We start from the raw sequence: 25,565 nt of genomic DNA on the forward strand, positions 1-25,565 counted from the left end.
GCATGAGAGATCCTGCATTCAGGCATCAAAGCAGAGGGAGCTGTCCTGTGGCCATTTCTAATTCATTGTCTCAAAGCAGGAAGAGGTCAGAAGAACAAGAAATAGAGTTTGCAAACGAAACAGAAGTGATCTTAAGTGCACCTTAATGCACATATGCCTGAAGGCAAGTTAGTTCTTTATTGCACTGGTGCATGTATTTTAAGTCTGTAGCATTTCTCAAATTTACATGACTGTAACTGAGAGAGACTTTGAGGTTTGGATGTCTGTGCTGTCAGGCCATGGTGAGAAAAAGGTGGGGATAGGAAAAAGTGAGTGAGGCTCTAAACATGGATCTTGCTGCAGGTGTCTTCTCATTCCACATTCTTTTCTTGTGCTTTTGGGTGGGTTTTTTTTGGCTTGAATGTTTTGGTTTTTTTCTTTTTTTAATGAGGATTTTTGTTGTTGTTTCTCAGTTTGTTTTGGGGTTTTGGTTAGTTAGTTTGTTTTCCTCCCATAACATCAGCATGCAGACAAAATGTATTATCTGTAATCCTTTTATTTTAGAAAAGACAATGTTAACAACTTTCAACAAAAACCTAGTAAAATGTTAATTTAATCTTCAGTTTACATTTCCCCTCACATTATAAATCTAAGTAGATATTTTATAGCTAACAATACTTATTCAGGCTCCCCTATATTATGATGAATGAGCCCAAACTTAAAATAATAGTGCAAGACCCAGAGCACACAGGGATGGGTCATGGACAAAAAGATCTTCCATTTCTTCAGAACACATGCCAATGTGGTTTGTTAGTCCATTCATATTTTGAGCAGAACCTATTGTATGTGCTGTGGGGTTCCTCTACAAAGTAAGGCAAATTTTCTGCCCAAAAAGATGAAGCAAAAAATGAAAAACTATGAAGAATATATGTATTTTTGCTAATTATTTTCCCCAGAAGAAGTCTGGGTCTTTGTCACTGACTTATTATACAGATCCTCTTAACATCTGTCCAGCAGACTGTGGACTTTATTAACAGACAAGAGACCCACCAGATTTAGAGCCTGCTGGGTGCGTCTTCATCTTCACAGCTGTGGATTAACTCAGACTTTCCAGAGGAGGACAACCATATGGGATAATTGGTGTCATTGGGTAGCTAAAAAAAATATGAAGAAACAAATGTCGTCCAAACACAATCCACTGTTTTTACAGCCACAATTACTAGTCTGTTTAAGAAATAAGAAAGGCAGCATTACACTAAAAAAAGAAAATCTATTCATATCTGTGTGGGAACCTAATCAGGCTCTTGTTTCCAATGACGATGGCTCCACAGTCGCACCAGGTCTGCAACAAGAATGCTCCTTTTGTGTGCCGATAATGTGGAAGCGATAAAATTTCCTATAAGAGACATATGTGTTTACATCATGAGATGTGTTATTTGACAAAACGCTTTGTTCTCTGCATATTTTCCACGCAGAGTTTCATGCTGGGTTGTTTTGCTGGAAAGCTTTGATTAGCTAGAATTAGTTGCTGAAGTAAAATAGACACTTTTGTTTTATGAGTCCTCTTGCTGAGCTGTAAATTATAGTAAAACATATAAGGAGTGACAGAAAGAAGTGCTGATTTGAACCTCTGACCCATGATCGGCATAAAAACATAAGATAACTCTTTCAAAGGACTACTGAGAGCCATAAATATTCCATGGTCCACTTAAAGTTAGACCCTTTTAACAAAATAAAGCTGTTATTTTGCAGTACTACAACAATACATGCTGCAGTATCTGAAATGTGGAGAGATTCTTTTATTTTCTGTTTGGGCTGGCCATTAGCCACAGCAGGGCAGCAGGAGAGATGAGAGTGATTTTTCTTTTTCTGAACCAGTACAAAGAATTTGTGGTCAGTGAAAGGAGTTGGGACCGGCACTCAGTGGTGAAATTAGGTAACTGTTACTTTGCTGCTGGAGATTGAAGCCATACAGGCATTTGTCTCTCATAAGGAGACAGAACTGAGGGAAATTTAGGGCCACATAAAAATTTCCCTTCACATGATATACAATAGCAACTGATAGACACTGAAATTACTGGTGTTAATAGTTAAAAAAAAAAAAAAAGAACAACAGACAAGCCAAAAGCTCTGAAGTGAACGAAAATGAAAAACTGGTAAAATCATGATTTAGGTAAGAAACAATGTTTTTCAATGCACAGTTGAATATAAAGGGAAAACTGAACGCCTCTAACTTCGCCTGTGACTACAAAATGTATTATTTGTATTTTCACAAATCCAGTTAGTTTGTTTGCACATATTGGGTTTTAATAAATCGGAGAGCACATTAGTCAGCAAGCGCATAAATAATCACGGCAACAATCTTTGTTATTATGACATTAGTTATGATAATTCATTAGCTGCCTGTTTGTGTTGCACCTCAATGCCTTTTTGCAGAGGTATTTGGTGTATTGGGGAAAATGTAGAGAATATTCACACTGTAATGCTGAGCAGACTCTGCAGGAGAGTGATCTATGGGTGCTTAAAATCAGAACGTTATGTCCGCTATGGATGCATCAGACATGAGGAAACAGGGAAAGAAAAAATGGTGCTGTTGCTAGCAAGCTATGCACATCTTTATGACACTTGGATTCTGTGGAGAAACAGAAGTAATTTCAATAATTATTACTTTTTATTTATCATGCTTCTAAATTAGACACTTTTCCCCTAATTTTTATTCTAATTTCATGTAGCTGTACTTGATCTATGCCTTTTCAGATAATACCCACGTAGAGCCAAATAAGTCTCAGTTATTCAACATAAAATTCTGAGTTAAGATGATGCATACTTGTTGATTCTTGAATACTAAGCTATTTATTATCTTTGTGGTGGCACATATGAAAATGAGAGTCTGGCCCACAGTCCTAAAATGTCTGTAAAATTCACTGTATTTTTCCTCAGAAAAACTGAGGAAATGCTTCTGAGACATCCAAATTTCACCATTGTAAATTTATAATATACACTGGTTTAACAGGTAACAGAAACAAAAGGAAACATGCGCTTTTGGCATAAAATATTCAGTCTTGAAGGGATCTTGATTTTTTCAGCAAAATCGTTGATTTTTTCAAGTTTTATATTTTTAAATTCAACTAAGTGTTGCTTTATATATACATAAAATTCCTTTACAATTTTATGTTCACCTTTCCTCCTCTTCCTCCTCTTCCTCCTTTTGTGTGGAGCTGTGCTAGGACACAGATGCTGGGCCTTGGAAGGTGTTTTTGTGGTGATGGCATCTGGCTCCTTGGCAGACTTCACAGGCTGTAGCTGCCTTCGAGTTGCCCCTGGGTTTGTCACATGGTTAAGCTGCTGATGGGTTACTTTGGCTGTTTTGTGATTCTGGATCTGGTTTTCTGTTGGGCCACCTTTCATTGTGAGCATCTACATAGGAAGAACCTTAAAACAAAGAGAAAAGAAACCCTTTTAAGTGATGGGGATTTTTTTTGTCTTATATATATATATACATTAAAAATATTTATTTATTTATTTATTTGCACATACATATATCTATAATCCCATTTCTTACCTTGGTGCTGTAGTAGGGCACTTAATTGCACTGTTAAACACAACATTTCAGTGCAAAAGATATGTCAGTACAAAAAATATGATATTTATATGTGAAAATGAGAAGGAATGAGTACAATTACCATTACTTTAGAAGCAGTTCTTAGATTAAGATATGTCTGAAAGTTTGGGGTAGGATATTCATGCTTCTACACTGCTTTCTGAAAAGGTTCCCTTTCCTGAACTGCTGAGGGTTATACCAGTGGCACTGGGCTCAGGTCAGCACTTAAACTTTATTTCCATAGTTATTATCTGTGACACCCAAAACATGGGTGTGAACACTAGTCTGTTCTTCCTCCAAACAAAAGAAAAAACTTTTTTAAACTGAAACTCTCTTTCCTTTATCTGTTTGACATTATTTTTTTTCAAACACCACTACACCAATAATGAAAAACAAGCAGTCCCACTGAAGGTGTGATTTTTTTTGTTGCAGTAGCTTCCTTTCAGAAATGTGTGCTGGAAATAATAAAGATGTTGCTGGTTCTGGTGAACTTGTAGAAATCCTTTGTCATCAGATAGTTCTAAGTATTATTATTGGTTGTTATGTACTTGGAAGGAAAATGCTGGTATTATAGCTTTGCAAAGCTACTTACTAAATATACTATGGAAAAAATAACCGCATTACCTCTTGTAGTGCAGGATTTCAACAGCACTTGCAGTCACTCCTTAGAGTTTTTCATCTTTAGAAACCAAATTACTCATTGTCTAAATAGCTGAACTTTCATCTCTATAAATAAGATATTTCAGCTTTGCACAATTCATTTAAAATGCTGACAAATAAGGATTCTCACTTGATTCTCAGTAGCTTTATTGTTCAGTTTCATTTACTGTAGCAAATGTATTTGTTGAAGATGTAACATAGGGCTTCCATTTTTAGTAATGGAAGACTTCAGAATTAATCAGGGTTCATAAAATTTAGCATTTTTCTTGAGAAAAGAAAGTAAAAGGGTGAAAGTTTCTAGAAAAGATCCTTTCTTTCTACTTCAAGCAAGCCGTCTTCTACTGAAATTCTTTGTGGTACATCTTCCAAGTACACCCATTGCATTTTATTTTTCTGGGCCAGCCCTCATCGCCCACACTTTATCTGCTGCACTGAGTATTGCAGCCACTTTCTTATCTCCATGTTTCACCCATGGCTTTCTTATCATTTCTTCAGAATTCTGCTGCAAAAATAACATCTGAATTATATCCCTGTAACTGTGACCAAATGCTCCCTCAGCACAGAGTCAGTTGAAATGACTCTAGCATTTGCCTTTCTGCTCCTGTACGTGTGAGTGCAGCTGGTCTCTCCATTTCCTCCTGAGCTTGTAGATCTAAAGAAGCTCCCTCTCTTCTGTGCAGCAGCTGATCACTTTTTATTGAAGTATCTTCTCAAAACTAATTTTCCCTATGGCCTGTCCTTGACAAGCCCCTGGTGAAAGGGTTATGATGTGGATGTGGTTTAGTGGGTGAACATGGCATGGCCAGGCTAATGGTTGGACTTGGTGACCTTAGAGGTTGTTTCTGCTTTAGTGATTCTATGCTTCTATGGCCCATTCAGTTTTCCTTACCATGTGCCACTTCTGTAACATTTGATTCTCAAAATTCTTAACTCTTACTTATTCTTTTAGACACATATGATGCAGCCTGAGAGATAAGTATGGATATTTCTGCCGCAAAAAAAGGGAAAACGTCGGATGCAGAGAAAGTTTTGCTCTGTTCTTTTTGCCGTGCTCAGTCTCATTTGGCAGAGAATGTGCCCAGGAATGTCACAGACCTATGTGCAGGAGAAAAGTTATAGGGAAAAGGGGCTTGAGCTAATGAAAGAGTTTTGATTATTGAAAGATAGCTGGAAAAACTAGATGAAGAAATGTTGAAACTTTTGAGAGCAACGTGTGAGCCTAAGGCCTTTGTTTTATGGCAAGGCATGAATGAATACTGGCAGCGAAGGCAATTATGCTTCTGTGTTATGAAAATATCTCACAAAGGCATTTTGAAACTTAGATGGCATTAGAAAAGGTTTTAACATTTGGATCAGTCAAGGTGGTCTATTATTAGTTCATTGCTTTTTAGATAAATTCTAGATCGTGGATGACACTTTTTATAAGAAAGTGAAATCGTAATAATTCACCATATTCTGTAGGAAATTTCTGAAGCAGAAAACACCATCACCATCACAACAGAATTATTATTTTTGTTTGTTATTCACTTCTTCTTGACTTGTTATAGCTCTAAGCTCTAACAAAGGCTTAGTGTGAACTATGCCGTTTCCAGGTAAAAAAAATCAGTATGTGCTTGTGCTGTTCTGTGCACATGCTGAGTACAGCCCTCTCCTACCTGTTTGAATTTTCTTAAAGTAGATGAATGTCATTCAGACTCATAGTGACCTCCTACTTTCATAAATTCCCCTCAGATTTTTAGTTGATTAAAGCTGGAATAGATTTTTAGTAACAGTGCTTAAGTCTATGAGCCCGTAAGTTCATAGGTGCATAAATGTGAAACTTGCCATTGCCCTGAGACTTGTGGCACTTCAAAATCCCACCCTTAGGTGTCAAATCTGACATCAGAAGAAGCCTGGTTCTGAAAACTGCAAATCTACATCCTTGTTTATATACCTTAAATAATCTGGGCTTGAAAATTGTTAACTATTTTAGGACCACTGAGGAATTCAAAACCAGCATTACTTTTATTTATATGCTGGGGACTGGGTTGTAAGAATCTAAGTTTGTGACCTCTGAGAAAAAAATAAAAACCAGACTATACATTTTTAAGACTTCTTAAAACAATCAAGAATACTTGATGTTTTTGAATATCTAATTTGTAATCAAGAGCCTCCTGAGTCAGTGGTTAGCATAAGGATTATGAAATGCTCTTCTTTTTATGTGATAGGCATAGATCAAAATAAGATATGTTTCAGTGTTTAAAGTATTTAAATTCTTTTAATGTGAAATACTTTGTAGGTAAGAATTTCAAATGAAAAAATTCCACTGAAGCTTTTGCTTTTGAGCTTTAAAAGCCAACAGTCAACATTCATTCAATGTTTGGGTTTTATTCCTCTCCTCAATCTTGCAAATAAAAGCTTCACAATCTGACCATCTCAATGTGAGGTCCTAAATTGCCATTTTGAGCCACAGCAGTGGTATTTGCAAAAATATCCCCTTTTTTCCCTGCAATGGTGGCATGCACATATTTTTCCGCACTGGCTAGCTCCCCATACAAACTGGTATTTAAAACTTATACAGCTTTCCAGTCCACACAGCAATGTTGCTAGTGCTGGTGTGAATTCTTGCAGTATTTGTACTTGCTTGTAGAACAGCTTTGTTTTAAGCAAAGCAGAAAGCCAATTGCTGTTATTTATTTATACATTTGCTTTTATGTTTTAAAATAAGTTTGTAGAAATGCCAGGATAAAGCCAGTACTAAGACCTTGGAATAAGCCAGTCGTGATTTATATATACATACAGTTATGTAAATGATAAAATTTCTTTTAGTCTCTCTTCCCTTAAAAGCATTTCTCCCTGACAGGACTTGCACTACAGCCAATACAGCCCTCAACACCCTGGGAGGGGAGTGGTGAAAAATTCTAATTTTATTCTACTTTTCCTGGTTGCATTTCCAAAATCAAGCAGTTTCCTAGATAGTCTCTAGAACAGCCCACTTTTCCTGATGTGAATCCTCCACATGCTGTGGGTGTTTCTGTTGCTGGTCCTGGTGGCACTCAGGTGACCAGCAAGTCCTGCCCTGACTGGTGTCGTGTCTGTGCCTTTGCATTGGTCTTGAAATATCTCTTCAAGAAATTTTCAAGGGGAAGTGGCAGGGATAGGCCCTCAGTATTTATCTCTGGTTTTTGCCAGGCAACTCTGTTGTTAGTTAGAATAAATGAATTCTTCCCAGGGCACATGGGTTTGTTTTGGTTTGGTTTGAGTTTTTTTCCCTGTGATGGTAACAGGTAAGAGATGTCCCTGTCTTTACCTTCACCCATGACCTTTTCCATCTTATTTTCTCCCCCATCCTGCTGAAGTGGGGGAGGCAGAGAGTGGCTGGCTGGGCAGCTGGCAGCCAGCCTAGGTCTACCCACCGCATAATTTAGTTGCTACAATTGACAATCAAGTTTTATCTTCTATGAAAAATTGAATACTGTAGAAAGAATAATTTATACCCCACATTTTTGTGCCCTGGTGGCTTACCTGAGAAGGAAGTTCTTTTGAACTTTAGTTAATAAATATGAGTTTATTTTTACACAGAATTCCTTTCACACTTTGGAAAGTGCAACACAGTACTGTAAGTACAAAAGTTTTAGTTTTCTTTTAGTAAAGTGTAAGTACTCTTCTTCAGATAGGTGAAGAAGAAGTTAAATTGGTTAAAAAACCTGTTACAGACAAACCACAGAATACTGAGAAAGCCTTTCTAATTGCTGAGTTTTGTCTTTAAATTGCACACAAGTTTATTATGTTATCTCTTTTATAGAGCAGTGCCTGATTATTCCTGAGCTGAGAATGTGCAGGATTTCAAAAGTTTGTGAAATGTGCTTTTTGCTCTCATTTAAGCAGATCATCCTATTAAGGAAGCAAAGGTTGACCTCAAGAATATTCTAAAAGGGATAAGATCATATTAGTAGGGGGGGAAAAAAACACCTACTGTTGTGTGAAAGGCTTCATTTTCATTTTCCAGGACCTCACCACGAGCTGGGATTTTTTCTCTTTTCAATCTTTTTCCTTCAAGCATAGGAAAAAACCTTGTACCTTAGCCAAAATATTTAAACACCACTAATTTAAAAACATTAATCTGTGATCCTTTTGTAGTTCCTGTGTGGTGCTGGAAAGGGGTGGAAACAAACAAACAAACAAACAGTGGTATCCATTTGTCACCCTGAGCTGTGACTCTGCCCCTCCCTCCCACGTTTGTCTCGCCACTGAGTCACTGAACTTACAGTATTGTGTAACTTTCATTTCTGTGGAGGCTTGTTACATTAGAAAAATTGTTCCAAAGAAAGCAACAATTATGACATAAGCACATCTGGCTCTTGCAAATTATTCTTTATTAAGCTTTCATTTAATTACATGTGCTGAAAGGTCTGCTTTTGATTACTGTAATTTTTTTTATTTGTCCATCTGAATGATAGTAATGTTGGAAATTACATACAAACCACCTGGCTTTTTCTCACTAATAAGGCAAAGTTTATGTAGATCTATGTGTAGAAGAGGGATTAGAGTCTTCCCTGGCAAAAGAATTATTCATGATGCTAATTCAAGGTGAGGGTTTAAGTTTGGTCACTGGAAAGCAATTGGACCAAAATGGTTTTTTCAGTAAACACTTTTTATTGGTTGGGATGGTTTATTTTAATATAAAATCTATGTTTCAGTTAAACTTTTTGAATAGTTCCACTGGAGTTTTTTTTGGACTTTCATCACTATTTACAGGAACTTTAAAGGCCTAGATTCATTATTAGCATTTGTAGAACATATATCATTGTACAGAGAGATGGAGACATACCTTGTTGGCTATTTTAACTTTACATTTTGGTAGGAAATTGTTCTTGTGGCAGTAAAGTTTCTGGAGTTAGTGGTTAATTTCTTGCTAAGAACAGAAAGACCTGGATTATTATTGATTCTGACAGGGGTTTATACCTCCTTTTCATAAATAGTCTTGTAATTTTATCCATTTTGTTTTTAATATTCAGGCACAGTGTAATTTTTTTTGCTCAACACCGTGACCATCATTAGCAAGAAGGAATAAAAAATCAAGAAAAATCAGCAAAAGTCAAATGAAGAAAAAAGATATTGGTGTTTGGGAGTTTTCCAGACTTTGTTTTTTCTCCTTTTGCAAGTAGCAGAAAGGGAAGCCACAAACAAGAGCTGAAAACGATCCTTTAAAAGAAGAAACACCAGTGGAAAAATTAAAAAAAAATAAAAAAAACCCAAAAAACAACCCCCCCAAAAAAGAAAAATGCATTTACAGCTTTTTTCTTTAGGAATATTGCAGGAATATATGTATATCTTCTTGTCTTCCAGCAACTGTATGCAGCTCAGCTGGCAAGCATGCAAGTTTCTCCTGGAGCCAAAATGCCATCTACTCCACAGCCACCAAATACAACAGGGGCACTTTCACCCACTGGGATGAAAAATGAGAAGAGAGGGACCAGCCCGGTAACTCAAGTTAAGGTATTTTTCAGTAAAGAAAAAAGCTGGTGTTTGAGAAGGACAGTAAAAGCAAATGATCTCTGTAATTGTTTTACAGTTGGAAGTTGAACCACGGTACAGTTCTGCAATATTCAAACAAAAAGTTCCATTTTAGTGCTGTATTATCAGTAGAGAGAAGGGAAGAGAAAAAATTCACTTGTTTCCAAAAATACCAGGCGTCCCTCTTCCTACCAGAGGCAGCACAACAGATTCATCAGTAAAATGTGATATTTTCAAGATTTCACTTTGTAATCTGGTAACATGCATAAATGGCATCCATTTCACGAATTGTTTCACATTGAACTCTTGAGTATCTTAAAATGTGGTGCTGGCTTATATTGTTAGGGTAAGAGAAAGACTGTAGATCTTCTAATTATTTTACAAATCTCTAGCTGTACTTAATTCTACAATTTTGGAAAAGCCTCCTATAAAAATAATATGTAAGTCAGGGCTCTGGGGAAAACATTGTGTCGCTGCAGATTGATTTGACTTTTGCTGATTTCACACAGCTGCTGACAACCGCGCTGCTCCTCGCTGGTTTTGCTCCACTGCCGAGTGCTTGTGCCTGCTTATTCTCACTAGCTTGGAACCAGGCAGCTACAACATGGCATTTGCCAGGAGCCTGGAATGAGTGCTGTGCTCCCCCTGAAACCCATGGAGCAGCCTTTGGGTGCGACTGCCTGGCTTCTCCTGCTGTGTTCTCCCGGGGTGGTTGGGGATTTCATGAGAATGAAAAACATGCTCAAGGACCAGTTTACTGCAAACTGTAAAAAAAAAAAAAAAAATCAAAATTCAGATGTTTTACCCATTTGAATGATAGAGGTATAAATGCTGAACAATTAAAATAAATCTAAAAGTGGCATCTAGTGCCCTTGTAGGGTGAGAGGGAGGATATGTTAGGGGTTTTTTTTGCTGGCTGCTGACACCTTACAGGAAAACAATCCTTAGCTTCAAACCAACCTGAGAAGATTTTACTCACTTGAGGTGGTGGTTTCTTTTTTTTTTTTTTTCCCCATTTTTTGACACGAGAGTAAAATATCATTTGTTTTTTCATTATCATCAATCATCGCGGTAAAGTGCGGGTGAGTAGATATTTCTGCCTGGGCTGATAAATTTCCATGACACTTTTTTTGCTAGGCTGAGAGTACTAATAAATAAAAACTATTCCATTATGGCCAGATCTAACATTTATTTAGCAAAGCATTCACTTTACTTAGCAGTGGATGTGTATTAGTCTAATATTTTACCTCTTGTAATCCAACGCCAGGTTTGGGAGCAGTCAGGGAAATTTACCGCGCATGCAGAGTTTGCTACAGTCAATACAGAAGCCACCAAAAGCAAAGCCCAACTGTTCCAGCAAAGTTGCCATAGTATAGTGATACCTAACACCGGTGATTTATGGCATTGAGAATATACTACTGACTGCTTTAATGTGAAAAATAATTCTGGCAGTGAGTGAGCCAAATGGACCTACACCAAACCAAACCTTTACTGTATGAGTAAAATTTTCCCTGGTTAAATTCAAGCACATATCTTCTTGAACCAAGGCCAGTGCTGTTCCAGGTCTGTGGCCAGCTGAGTCCTATTACAGAATTGACCACATGCAAATTCTTGGGGGTTTCCCTATATAATGTAACTTGAATGGACTTAAGTATATGTTAATAAAATTGAAGTATTTTTATGATTATTTTTATTAAGCACACTACTGCATTCAGAATATTAAAGATGAACTACAAGTGCTTTGTGTGGACAAATACCAGTAGCTAATGAAGAAATTATTAGTGTGAAAGCAGTACCTATATTCAGTCTCTGCAGATTGTTACATTTGTTAGCTATGACAGTTTTGATGGTCATGCATTGCTTAACAAACCCTCTATATTTTCCCTGGTTTTAAGCAGCTTGTATAAACTACTTGCATTATTTATAGAATTAATGCAATTCTTTTATGGTAGTCAGATCTTTCAAAAACTAATGGTAGGTTTTCGTTAATTCAGTGACCAGAATGTTTTCCAGTTTTTTTGGTTGCCTTGCAGAAATGACAGTGCTGTCTGTATAATACAAACAAACAAGTTCTAGCAGTGTTTAGAGTTCTTTCATTATCGTTTCAGTACTAGAGGGAAAAGTATTTAAAAACTGATCACTGTAGCATAGATTCATATCTGCACATGTTCACAGTACCGAGCCTTGCAAGCTTCATGGTCTGAATGGGGCTCTGAGCTCTTGGAAAAGTTTATGGAAGCCACTTTGTATCTGTGCAAAGAAAGAGGTCGCATGTAAGTGTGGCCACAAAGCACCAAAATTTACTCTGTCCCTGGTACCTTTGAGCTTCTGCTTTCACCCAGACCCTGAAAGGCCATGGATGTTTGTGCACAGTCTGGGGCCAGGAAGAATTGAGGTGTCATGCAGTTTTATGGGAAAAATTTAAAGCGGGTGATGGGATGGCATTACAAATACCAGTTTATTATGTTTTCTTGTTTAATCCATTGTGTGTGACACATGTACTTTGCTTGACAGTAAGGAGAATGGAGCAGATGAGACAATGTAATGTATTATTGTATTTTGACATAATTCTAAGCTTCCAAGTGATCAGTGCAGTGTTTTAAAATGTGAACAATCTCTTACATCCAGTGTAATTCTGCTCTGGGCATATTTTAAATGAGAGATCTGTCTTACTGGGCTCTTTAATGACAGAAAATCACTGTTCCAGAGTTTTCTAAGTGCTTTGTCTTGCTTAATGTATTAAGCAAAGGAAAAAGCTGAAAGAATGGGAAGAAGGTTGCACTGAAAATGTTTGTACTTATCAAAGAAATTAATTGCTTGAATAAGTCTTCTTCAAAGAGTTGAAGTATTTTTAGATGGACCTATTCTACAGCACAGAAAAAAGACATATGTCAGAGAGAGTTCCTTCCACAGTTGCAAATGGAAACTATCAAATCATTTAAAGGTGCTGATACTAGATTTACACACCCTTAAAAAACATTCCTTGCGTTAATGCAAATAAAGCATGCAGGTAAAATAAAGGTTAAATTCAGCAGAAGTAAGTACAGAATATGGGAATAATACAGGAGTATTGAACAAGGAGCAGAAACGCAGTTATGTGGAAAATAGTTTTGACAATTGAATAACAAAATATCGTAAAGTTAGCAAAATTAAATGGTAGAAAATAAAATATATATTTTAAATGCATGTGGTATGTAGTCACTACCCTAATAAGTAAAGGAATTTGAATTCAGTGAAATTCTTATCTCCTGTTATGAGGGACCAGCATAGATTATTTCACTGAACAAAACATGTACTCTGAATTAGATGCATGGAATGTATAAGCTAGCAGCAGCTCTAAATGTGGGCCAAAGAGGTGTCGGGGCTTCCAAATGATTCTTTCATAGTAGTACTTCTGATTCCTTAGTTTCTAATACATTTAAAAATAAGCTACATAACTTATTTTTATAGTGCCAGAAACTTTTCAAATAGAACCAGTGCAAAAGCATTACTGAGCTGCTGGAAATTTTAAATAATTCTTTGTAAATGCCCTAGGTTAATTTAGATCTCTGAAAACACATTAGGAAATTAAGCTGTAATGTGAGCTAATTCAAATTTTAATTTGGCAAAAAGAATGATCCAGTCACATAGTTAATGTAAATAAGAAGCATAACACAGAGAAATTAATGAGGTTTCCTTTCGTTGAATCTTAAAGGAGGCAGATAATTAGCTTCTTTTGTTATTATTGCTGTGGAATGTGGCATTGTCTTCGAGGTGTAAAGTAACTGCTGCTTGCCAAATGATGCCTTCATTTGTCTTTTCCTAATAGTTATTTGCATTCAACTCTTGCAGGATGAAGCGGCTCAGCCTCTGAATCTCTCAGCCCGACCCAAAACAGCTGAACCTGTCAAATCCCCAACATCTCCAACGCAGAATCTCTTCCCAGCCAGCAAAAGCAGCCCAGTGACAGTGACGAGCAAGAGTGGCATCCCCAGCCCGCTCAGTGGGTCCCTGGGAAGAGGATCCTCTTTAGGTAACTAATCTGTCCTGGGAAAAGGAGAAAATAGAAAAAACTTTTCTGCATGAAAGTCCAGCCTGAGCACACTTAGTTCTGGCTTAGGTAGATAGTTAGGTGCACGTTTCTGTTTAAAATTGCAAAAAAAAGTTATAGTGAAGCTTTTCAAAGAATGATTGATTGCCAAAGTTTTATAAGAGTATCCAAAGAGATGTGTCAGTGTGTGACAAACACAGGAAAGAAATACATAATGTAGGAAATACATACAAATACACACTGATAAGTAAATAAAGATAGATATATAAAACTTGTAAAACAGCTTTGTGTGGATATCTCTCCTAAAGGCATCTGCTGGGTGTATACACACAAAGTTAACTTTTAAATTTTGAATTTTGGGTCAAAAAAAGAAAAACTATCTTTGCACACACATGGAGCCTCACCAGACACTAGATAGATTTTTTTTTAAGTAGAGATTGAAAGGCATCAGTCCAGACAGTTTATGTTATTATTTCATCATGTTTTTGTTATTTGATCGTATTTTTGTCATTTGTTCACCCCTGTGTCAGGATTTCATTGATTCATATGGTTGCAAGTAGGGAATTTTTGACCTGTGTTCAAGATTCTTTAAGCTTATTAAGTGATGAAATTAAATTGGTCTGAAACTATGTATGAAGACTACTTTAACCAGTCAAGAAACAGAATCAAGAGCTGCAAAATGTAGATGATCAGCCCTAAAGTTCAAATAGTAAATTTTAACAGTGACTAAATACTTACTACAGACCACTTATTCACAATCTGTAGCTCAAGTGTACTTGTAAAATATATAGAAACACTTGTGAATAATGAATAGATATGTTAAATACATATATTAAATATATAAAAATTATGGGTTTTTTTCCATTCCCAAACACTTGGGAACATCCTGATCTCTGAAAGATATTTTCTGCAACTATCTAGATACTTTACCTGTCAATTTATTTGCAACTATCACTGCATTATCTTACATTAGAAAGTGAAATATCAATCTGAAGTCATAGACCATTCAAGAGAAAGGAGCACAGAAGGCAAATAGTGCCTGAGGTATAAATACTTTTCACGTAAAGTCATAAAAAATTTTTGTCTCAGTCCTTAAGTATAAAAAAAGACAGGAAGACATTACCAAAAATCAGCAAGCCATGTAGGAGCTTTTGCTGCATTTAGATCATGAATCTAAATTTCTTTAAAAATCATGCAAATATGGTTACCACCTTCTTTAGGGTCCAGAATGGAAATTAGTGGTTGAAATGGTTCAGAACATTGCAAATTTTTCTCAGCAAGAATGATGGTTGTCTTACATACATTATTTTTATTTTGGGGCAGGTTGTTTCATTCAGATAGAAAACATCACCAGTCCCATCACTTGTTGGGATAGGGTGAAAACATCACAGTCTGCTTCCCTTCTTACTTAGGCCATGGTATTAAATGATGCATTTGGTTCCGAGGATAAGTGTGAGAAACCCATAATAATCTTTATTTTAACATAATGCAGGGTCCTTTGAGATTGAATTTGCTGTATTGTACTCACCTGAACTTCAGTGAAATGAAAAGAATATAAAAGTTATCTTTGAAGGTTAATTCCAAATCTTAGCCTGTTTGGGGTTTTTTTTGTTGTTATTTTTGAGTTTTGTGTTGTTGGATTTTTTTCTTTTTTTTTTTTTTTTGGTAGTAGACTGTCAATAATTACACAAATCTAGCAAATTCAGAGATTTTATAGAAGACATTTGCTGGCCAGGCAGATGCACAGATCACACATAAACTGTGATTGCTCAAAATTCCCAAGCTAGAATATACGTGCACCAATCTATCCATGTGCAGTGTGGAGAATACTTCCATGTAGGAGCAGGTGGATCACAATTTTGTCACAGCAACAAAAAAAGAAACAGCCACAAAATAATTGCTATCTTTTTCTCTCAAATCCAAAACTCTGTCTGGGACATTCATCTTCATGAATGCATTGTGAGATGTAACAGGAATGCTTGACTGAGTTTGATGCTTGTTTGAAAGTTTCTTCCTCTTCGGAATGATAGAAAGAAAACTGTTTTTTTCTCTACTGATTTAGAGATTTATACTCATGTTATGGTGATAATGATCTTTGTCCCCAACAAGTAAATGTTAGTGCCCTTTCCGAAGTGGAAATGCAAATTTCTAGAGTGATGGTTCTCTCTATAAAGAAATTCTAAGAACTGACATGGAGTTTCATGGACTTGTAAATGAGATTTTTTCCTTTGTTCATTTCATTAATTATTTTAACACCTCAAAAGTATTCCAGTTTAAGCTTCAGAATACTGTTGTCTTAAACACATATTTAAATTTGAGTCCATGAGTATGCTCAGATAGCTCCAGACCAGGCTATTCCAAGACCTCAGTGGTTGTATTTCTAACAACCAAAGAAGTCCATGAGTTTATCAGTATTTATATTTATATTACTTCAGTAGAGTATTTTTATATTTATATTACTTCAGTAGAGTAATTCACCCTTCAAACAGACAATAATTGTCACTTCTCCTGCTTCTGCAGATGTTGGTTGGGTGCAGCTCTAAGAGTGTGAGAGCAGAGTTCTTACCCTGGATTCCAGTTTGGAGAATTACCTAAATAAAATGTGTTCTCTCTTTATAGATATCCTTTCCAGTCTTAATTCACCTGCCCTATTTGGGGACCAGGACACAGTAATGAAAGCCATTCAGGAGGCTCGAAAAATGAGAGAGCAAATCCAAAGGGAACAGCAGCAGCAGCAGCAGCCTCATGGTGTGGATGGAAAATTGCCCTCCATGAATAACATGGGTCTAAACAACTGCAGGAATGAAAAGGTAATGTCTCCCACTCCCACACAGTCTGTCACTCACTTTTCTCTTCCCTGCAAAATAGCTTCTTGTTTTTATATGAAAATTCTTTTTAGAGCTTTTAGCCCTCTCTGATTTCATGTTAAACACATCTTTGTCACTTCTCAGTGCAGTGCTACAAACTTCTCTAGGTGTGCATGGCAGCATTCACACCCACAGTCCTGTGAACACGCAGGAGGAAGCTGTAAGCACACTGAAACATGGAAAAGGGCTTGGTTGGAGCTTCCAGTGTTTGTGGTCACCAGAGTTTGAATTGTGCTTTTGAGAATGGCTGAATTAAAAAATATGGCTAAAAGGCCAGTTCTGTGCTAGCATGTTTGAGTATTAGAATGCCAGTGGATGAATTGAGGGAATCTGTGATTCAGGTGCTACAAAGTACTTAGGCTCAAAACAGCTGCTATTGGCTCTCATTGCAGTGGGAAATTAGAGATTAAACATTCTCTGCTGAATCTTCAGTGTTGAATCTCTGAAATGAGGTGGCACACTAAGAGTAAAAGGATATATGAGAGAAAGTGTTGGGATAATGGGACCAGCACTGAGCAGGACGTGATCCAGCTTACAAAATAGCAACCTGGGAGCATGTAGGAAAGGTAAGGAACAGTTTCTATCGCCAGTCAGTGGACAAACAAGACTCTTGGAAAATCCCCTGAACCTGTGTTGTCCCATTCTAGGCCTTTCTGAGGTCTTCAGGATGTGCTCCAGCAGCAGGTCTCTGGTACCTGGCTGAAGTAAAGGCAGCCCTTTGGATGGAGAATGCCTCTCTGTCTTTGGGTGGAGAATGCTTCTCTGTGAGCTTCCCTAGAGGTTCCACAGGCTGCAAAAAATGCAGCACACAAGTTATTTTTCACCTCTGACACAAATCAGAGACCGCAATACTTATTCCCGTCATCTAGAAAGGGAAAAGCATTGTCCCAGTAGTCACTAAAGCTTTGGCAAATAGAACAGTTATGATGAAATTTAGTAATTAATGGAAAGAAAACTGACATATTAATTAGCCCATACAGCAACCGGTGTTTCAGACTATTTGTTAAAACTCTCCAGAACAGCAGGTTCCAATGCCTGTAAATTTCTGTGATTTCTATATCAGAAGGCAGTGTAGGTTCTTTGTTTCTTGGGTGAGGGAGGGAAGACTATGTTGTAGCCCAAAGAATAACAGGAGTTTTGAGTCCAGGTTGAGTATAAGGCTCAGCAGAATATTAACTGTAACTTAAATGATGAATTTGATAATATTCTGATCTTTTCTCAGCCCACAAAGGAATGCTTGGGTGAGTGTTTTGTAGCAAGGCACAGAAGGACATAGGAATGGCATAAACAGACCCATTAAAGGTTGATACACACGTTTTAATTGCATTTTATATTTTTGCTTGATAGTTTCTTTAGAGTACTCATATTAAGTAGTGGCTATTCAAAAAGATTGGTTAAAATGTTGCCACACAGGATAAACAATGCTTTTCTGAATCAGACTCAGTGTATAATAAATATATAAGTCTGCTAGTATTAGTTTGAAACTCATAATTGGAAACCCTATTTAATGCAAGTTGATATAAAAATATAGAAATTAATAACTGATCAAGCAGGCTGTCTTCAAACACTCTAATTGTAAAGTCAGTGTTTGCCTTAAGTAATCAAGAGGCAGGATACTAAAACCCAGGTTATAAAAATAAAAAAATGTCACATACATGAATCAGTATTAAGAGTTTATAAAATTATGCTTATTTTAAAATTTATTTTATGAGTTTCAGTGGCTTGACATTTAAAAAATATCTAATATGCTATAAGGGCTATTAAAAGAATTCTTAACATTTGATTTCCCTTTGAAAAATAAGTATAAAAATGGCATCCACTTACTTATTGAGTCTGTCCCCTGTGTATTTTCAGTATCATATTTATGTCTTGTATTCGATATAACAAGTTACTATTTCATCTTTCACCCTTTAAAGCAGAGTCAGTAAATATTTCAGTGAATAATCTGAAATTTCTATTTTGTGCCAGTTTTACTAGCAATACACAGACTGATGCACAGCTTCTGGATTGAGGTTTAACACCAGGCAGTCTGAGCAAAAAAAAAAAAAAAAATTATTTTCCTTGCAAATATAGCAGAGTGAATCGGAACTCTTTAACAGATATAAACACCATCATTCTCAAATGCCATCTTTTGTGAGGAGACTTTTCAGGGAGGCACTTGCAACTTTCAAGACCTAAGAATAAAACAGCAGCAGGGAAATCTGTTGTTAAGTCTCTTAGTGACCCTATGTAATCCTGCTGGGTTTATTTATTGGAGCAGGTACTACAGAGCCATTAAGGCAGGAAAGGCTTGTAGTTTGTGCTCTGGTTTTACCTCTGGTGTGCTGGTCTGTTATCCTCACCCCACAGATGTGAGGAAAGGTAGGGGTTGCAAAAATGTGAGATATAAATCAGTCATTTTCAATGATGGTATATCCCCACTCTTATCCTAAAGAAAATAAAAGTATTAATTCAGTCATGAATAGTAAGAAAAATGTATTTATATTTTATAGCAAGTATAAAATACATTAAAACCAGAAGCATCCTTTGCACAAACAGAATTCTAGAAGACTCTTCTTTCCCCCTTCACCCTCTGCCTTTCAATTTTTACATTATGATATACTTCTTTTACTCTAAAAATGATGGGCAGGATGATCAAAATGGAGGTGGGGGAGCAGGAATGCTAGATCACTTCAATTAGAGAAACATAATTTTGAAATAATTGTATGCCAGGAAAACTGCATGTAGTTTCTGTCATAATCCCAGTGAAGCTTTGATAACAGTTGCAATTTTGGATTGGTTTCTTTTGAAGAATCAGAACCCTGTGTTTTCAGGACCAAATTTTCAGAAATTGGCTTCAGGTAATTAGACTTGTAGAAATGAGTTGCTGGAAGCTGGCACCAGAGAAAGATGACAAATTAATTGCCTGCAGCTGGTTTAAAAAGCTATTGAGTTCTGGTCAGTTGCTGGTCTTCAAGTTCAGATAGTTGGTAATAGTTTGTTGTGCAAATGATTGGACTCACAAAATTATGTACATAACTTCAAAGCCTAGGCTTAGGTCTTTTTGAAAATGTGTCATTCAAATCTCAGAAAGCTTTGTATTTGCTTACAGACACAGAATTGAAAATTGCTTGTGTTCATATTCTGCTGTTCAAAAAAAAAACCAAAAAAACAAACTACAAAGACTTTCAAAGTACTCACAGAGATTCACTCATGAGAAAATGAGAAAGACCAAAACAAAAACATCCAGCACTCTGGGAGAGCCCAACATTGTCATTGGCCATAGTATTAAGCATTACACTTCTGAGATGATAACATCCTGTGGAGTTATTTGTGTGCTGAGGAGGGTTAGGATGGGCAGGTGAGCACCATGCAGCCGCTCCCTTGCTCCTGTCAGTGGGATGGGGTGGAGAGTCAGAAGGGTAAAATTAGAAAATTTGTGTGTTGATAACTATAGTTTAATAAGTATAGCAAAATCTGTGCATGTAAGCAAAGTAAAACAGGGAATTCATTGACTGCTGCCCATTGCCAGGCAGATGTTTAGCCATTCCTAGGAAAGCAGAGCTTCTGCACAAGTAAGTTACATGGGAAGACAAATGCCAAAACTCCAAACATTTCCCTTTCCTCGTTCTTCCTCCAGATTTTATTGCTGAGTCTGATGTCATATGGTGTGGAATATCCCTTTGGTCAGCTGGGGTCAGCTGGCCTGGCTCTGTCCCCCTCTCAGTGCTTGGCACACCCCCAGCCTCCTCTGGCAGAGCAGCACCAACACCAGAAAAGGGCTTGCTCTAGAAGCCCTGCTTGACAATAGGTGAAACATCCCTCTGTTATCCAGCTCTGTTTTGGTCACAAATCCAAAACTCAGCAGCACATGAACTAAGCTTAACTCTGAGCCTAAACCAGTACTATGCACATGAGGCAAAAAATCACTGTAGCAGAGTTGAATTTTTCTGCTGCACTTCAGGTGGAGCAAGAAACTCCAGCGTGGTCTGACTGAGGAAAGGGAACAATGATGGTGCGAGTCATTTTACAGAGTAAACAGAAACACTGCGAAAGGAGAGTTAGGAAAATGAAGAAAATAATGTACAGAGCTTTTACCATGTGATAGAAGCAAAAGTAAAATCATACCAAAAATTCATCCTTGTTTGCAGGATGTGACTTATTTCCAGTCAAGCCATGTTCACCTTCAACAAGAAGGAGTACTTAAACAAAATCTGCATTGCTTCAGCTACTTGTATTTATTTCAGTATTTCAAACTACCGTCATTGCCTAGAAGATTTGCTTTGATTTAAGGCTCTAAATGAATCTGAAAATGTTATATAATTTATAAGATAACTGACATTATTTTAAAAAGAATCAGATCCTATCTTTTTTGTACATAAAGCAGGAAAATGCTGACAAAGATGCTTCATAAAATCTTTGTATAAAAAATATAGGTAGAACTATGATTGGAGGAAAATCTATGAAGTCAAGATAGAATAAATACAAAATCAATTACCACAACATATTTGTATCCCCACATCCCCATTTACTTCCCATGAAGCATATTCATTGAGATCTGAGAGTAAGCAGAATTTAATATAACATTTTCATGTTTATATTCCATTCTTCATCTTTTGTAGATTTTCAGACAACTGTGTATTTGCAGTAGGAAAGCAGAATTAGACCCCAAAATAAATGACATGAGTCATTGCCTACTTCCTGGGAATCATGGTACTTTAGCACCTCTTCTAATGAGCCTTTTATTCCTTTCTTATCTCTAAATCAAAGTTTCACAAGTTGAATCCACGTAATTTACCCTAATATAGACCCACAGTTTGTATGCAAAATGTGCACATTCTTAAAAACATGTATTATTCACCCCTGGAGATATTACAGTCTATTGATAAAATCCATATTTAGGCACTTGGATTTGACTTGATAAGCCATAACGACCCCTTTGGAGGCGTTTCGCTCTGCTGTATTTAGGGACTGTTAAGTATGTGGATTATTGAGACAATAGAGTGTAACAACTCCTCTGGAGCTGTTACACTTCATCATGTATATGAAGCTCCTGCACACATGTACAAACTTGTACAAAAACACTTCAGGAAGTCTTTGTAGGAAAAGTCACTCGTCATGCATAATCTCCTTTTGGCTGCCCACAGCAATGGCTCCAGCATTGTACTGTTATTTTCCTGAAACCAAGCAATGCTGCATTATGCTGCCATCAGTTTTTTGCCAGCTTTTTTCTCCCCATGCATTCAGCATCAGAGACAGAACAACTGCAGTGGCAGGAGTCTCACTGTCTGTTCTGTATGTGCAGGAGGTTTCTCAGACAATCACAGAGGATCACCTTGTTACAAGCATCCTTTCTATGAGTCAATTCTCAACTCTGTTAAAAAACCCCAAACACATAGTTAAGCAAATACTTTCCCAGTTCATTCTGCGTGCAATTCTCTTTTTCCTTTTACTGAAAGGAGTCCTGACCACTCTTAAATTTAGAACATGAATTAATTGGTCATTAGGGCCTTGTGGATTTCTTATAAATCTTTATGAATATGTGGTTTAGATTTGCAGGTACTGATCTCTTCTCATTTCCTTTTCTTCCTTTTAAGAAAATTGTATTTTCTTTTTTCCCCTTTAGTTTCTTCTAACAGACTATTGATACTTTGTAAATAAGAGGTCAATGCTTATATTTCAGTCTGCAGTGAGACATGAACAGTGAGCATTTTCAATTGGGTCTTTATTTCTGTTGGTTAAACCTTTGTTCTACTTCTAATTTAAGGATGAATGCCTAAAAATTAGCGGGGGGAAAGGGATAGCAGTAAAAATAGCAGATGACTAGTTTTGCAAAGTTATTACTTCTTCTATGGTATTGTCTCCACACTTATTGTAGCAAGTTCTGGTCTCACTGTAACTTAAGAAAGGTCCTGCCCTCCCACAGCTTACAATTAGAGATGATGTAATATAAGTATTTAGATTCTATAATTAAAAATCTAGAACTGTATAGAAAGGGAAAAAAGAAAGACATTGATTTACTTGAGGAACTGTTAGTGTGGTCTCACTTTCTTGCAAGAATATAGGCAATTTATTCAACTCAGTGGGAGTGTATTCCATCTGTCTAATGAAGACTCTGATTCCTACAAAGAGACACTGCAAAGTGTTTTTTCCTGACTACGTCATCCTGCTCAGCCAACAAACCTTTCCCTGGGGACTTTCTGGGATGTGGAGGGACACGTTGCATGGAGACAACCTCTTAGCAGATCCATCATTTTAGAACAGACAAGTGGCAGGTCTAAGTTAAACGCCCTGGAATAGGGAAAAGTTTCAAATACAAATCCCAGCAGTCCCCATACTTCTTACAAAACAAATGTCCTTTATACTTGACTGTGAATCTGCTCAGTTTAGTAATCTGCTTCTGGCTGTACATAACATATGTAAGTGATAACTTTTTTTTACATCAAGTGTTCAAAGTTAATTTTTTAAAGCCATATTTGAACACCAGTATTTTAATCTGAAAAATCTGTATTAAAAAAAAAAGAAAAAACAAAAGAAAAAACCTCAGTTTGTTCCAGAATTTTTTGAAATTGCAATAATTTTGCAATTTCTTTTTTAGGCTTAGGGCTTACCGTAGTTACATAAACATGTGTCTTCATTTTATACCCATTGTAATATTTCCTTAATAATTTTGAAAGGATAATAATGACTCAAGTAAAATTTTTTTGAAGTGGCTGCAATGCAGGAGCCTAAGTCCCACTGAACTAGCTCTGAAAATTTTACCCCAAGGCAGACAAGCAGATTTGTGGCTGCATACACAGTAACAGTCTATTTTCAGTGGAATTCAGCAGTCTTGTATCCCTCTCCAGCTCTTTTTATGATAATTTGGACAATTCAGAATTTCAGCTGATGTAATACTGCCCCCTTTTATTAGAACTGGAAAACATGCTGGACCTCAAACACTTAGTTTTTTAGCTGGAGAAATTCTGTTTATTTATGCTGTTGCTTCCAATGTTTGAATTTTCATGCCAAGATAAGATAAAGGCTGACATCCATATGCATTTGTAACAAAGAATGGGGGGAAAATAGTAATGATTCCAAGCATCATATTTTTTCAGGGTGTATTGTGTGTGGTAGGATGGCCTTCCCGGGCAGCATATCCCTTCAGGGAATTCCCTGCTATTTTTTTAAGAAGTTCAAGGTGTAGCTTATTTCTGCTTTTGTATGAATGTCATACGTGTTTGCATTGGTTTTCTAAGGATATTTAGGGCCACACTGAGCATTGTCATTTTTTTTTTTTGTGAGTTCTGGTCGGGAATTATATGTATTTTTGAATAGCTCAATGGTTTTAGTAGCTCTCAGACACAGGGATTTATCCTTGAACACTAGAACTGTCAGTGTAATTTGAAATTAAATTCAAAGCAGAGCCTCTTGGAAAAAAAAAATCCCTGTGTCTCCAATCATATCTTTTAAGCAGAAATGTTTCAATTATAAACTAAAAAGGAAAACATCTAATCTGACTTTAGATAGAACCCTGAAGCCTGTAATGTATCACCAGCTTTTGTAGATAGCCCAGGAAATAAAAACAGGTCAGACATTGTACCCATACTTAGAGAAATGTTTTATCTGATCTCTATCTAAGTAGTGAGAAAGGTGATGGAGGCTGTGACTGCTCATGCACAGAGGGGTCAAACACAGCCATAACGTTGGTGCTCAGCTTCTGAGAGTTATGGCAGGAAAATACCAGTGCTAACATCAGCCCCTGCAGAAGAACACAGCCCCATTATCAAGGCCAGGTTTGTAATGGGAACCAGGTGCAGGAGGCTGTGGGTATGAAATCTTGTCAAGGCTGTTCCTTCAGCCCCAGAGATAGAAATATTAAAGCTGCTCATGAATTGTTGACTTTGTCTCTAGGTAATGTATGATGCAGCCTTTAATTGATCACATGCTTTTGCTCAAATGCTATTTACACCTGTGTAGTCACACTCCTACCTATCAATGCACCTACTAAATTTATTTTTTTTAGGTTTACTTTGTATGCTGTGTGTAGAAAGACATACAAATAATGTATTTGAAATTTGCACATTAAAAATACATGTTCACTGAAACTGTGGAACTGACAGGTAGAAGACAAAAAGAAACAGTGGAAAATCTCTGGCATATGTAGGTCATCTAAATTTGCAGATAATTTAGCTTGGGTGACAGCTTATAGATCCAGTTTGCACCTATAGAAGAATTTTCTGTGCGACCTTTGTTTTTAAACCTTTTGCTCAATTACCTTACTTTCTAAAATTGTCTTTAAAAAATTGGTAGTTTTTGCATTTCAGTTCCAATGCATTAGATGTACAGTGAAATTCTTAGTCCCTTAAGTCATGTAAAGGCTGATTAAAATAAAATCTAAATTATTTTTTCTATTGATTAAATTATCAAAATTAATTGAGTGAAAAATATGCAAGCTTGGCAAACTATAAATCATGGAAATTTTACAGGAGCATAAATTAAAAAAAAAGTTTGACCAGCCCAATAGTGATGTACAGATATAAGAAAATAAAAGAGAACATTAAAAGCCTATATGAAACATTATTATTTGAATGACTAGGTACACATATATAGTATGTATACTTATGTATACACACATGCACACACACTGCAGAGGGTAGAAATTTCCTATATTAGATGAACTTTTAAAGTATTTCATGTCTTTAGTTCAATGCCAAGAGCACTTGGTAACAAAATACTCTTTCCAGGAAAGAAATCAGCTCAAACTTTTGGTATCAGGAGCTATTTTTACACTTGAATATTGACTGCTAGAGGTTGTGCCCATTAACATTATAGGTTGTACCTATGCTTAACATTATTCTTGCTGAACACAGTTATGATTTTTTATTTCTGTTGTCAGGGCTACTTGAAGAGGTTGTCTAACTTCAGGTTTTAGGCCAAATAAATAATAGTGTAATTAAAATGATCATGATAA

At 36.6% G+C, this 25,565-nt stretch overlaps 1 protein-coding gene across 6 annotated transcripts in view; it reads left to right on the top strand.

The window, feature by feature from the left end:
• The window catches only part of SOX6 (SRY-box transcription factor 6), a 364,152-nt gene that overhangs the window by 289,091 nt on the left and 49,496 nt on the right, over positions 1 to 25,565 (top strand). For all 6 annotated transcript variants that reach the window (XM_064714999.1, XM_064715000.1, XM_064714996.1 and 3 more), the window contains 3 exons: positions 9,569 to 9,718; positions 13,568 to 13,748; positions 16,386 to 16,576. In XM_064714999.1, coding sequence (XP_064571069.1) covers positions 9,569 to 9,718; positions 13,568 to 13,748; positions 16,386 to 16,576 — 522 coding nt within the window. The remainder of the gene's footprint in view (positions 1 to 9,568; positions 9,719 to 13,567; positions 13,749 to 16,385; positions 16,577 to 25,565) is intronic.

This window comes from Zonotrichia leucophrys, chromosome 5 (assembly GCF_028769735.1).
Source record: "Zonotrichia leucophrys gambelii isolate GWCS_2022_RI chromosome 5, RI_Zleu_2.0, whole genome shotgun sequence".
Classification (NCBI taxonomy): Eukaryota; Metazoa; Chordata; class Aves; order Passeriformes; family Passerellidae; genus Zonotrichia; species Zonotrichia leucophrys.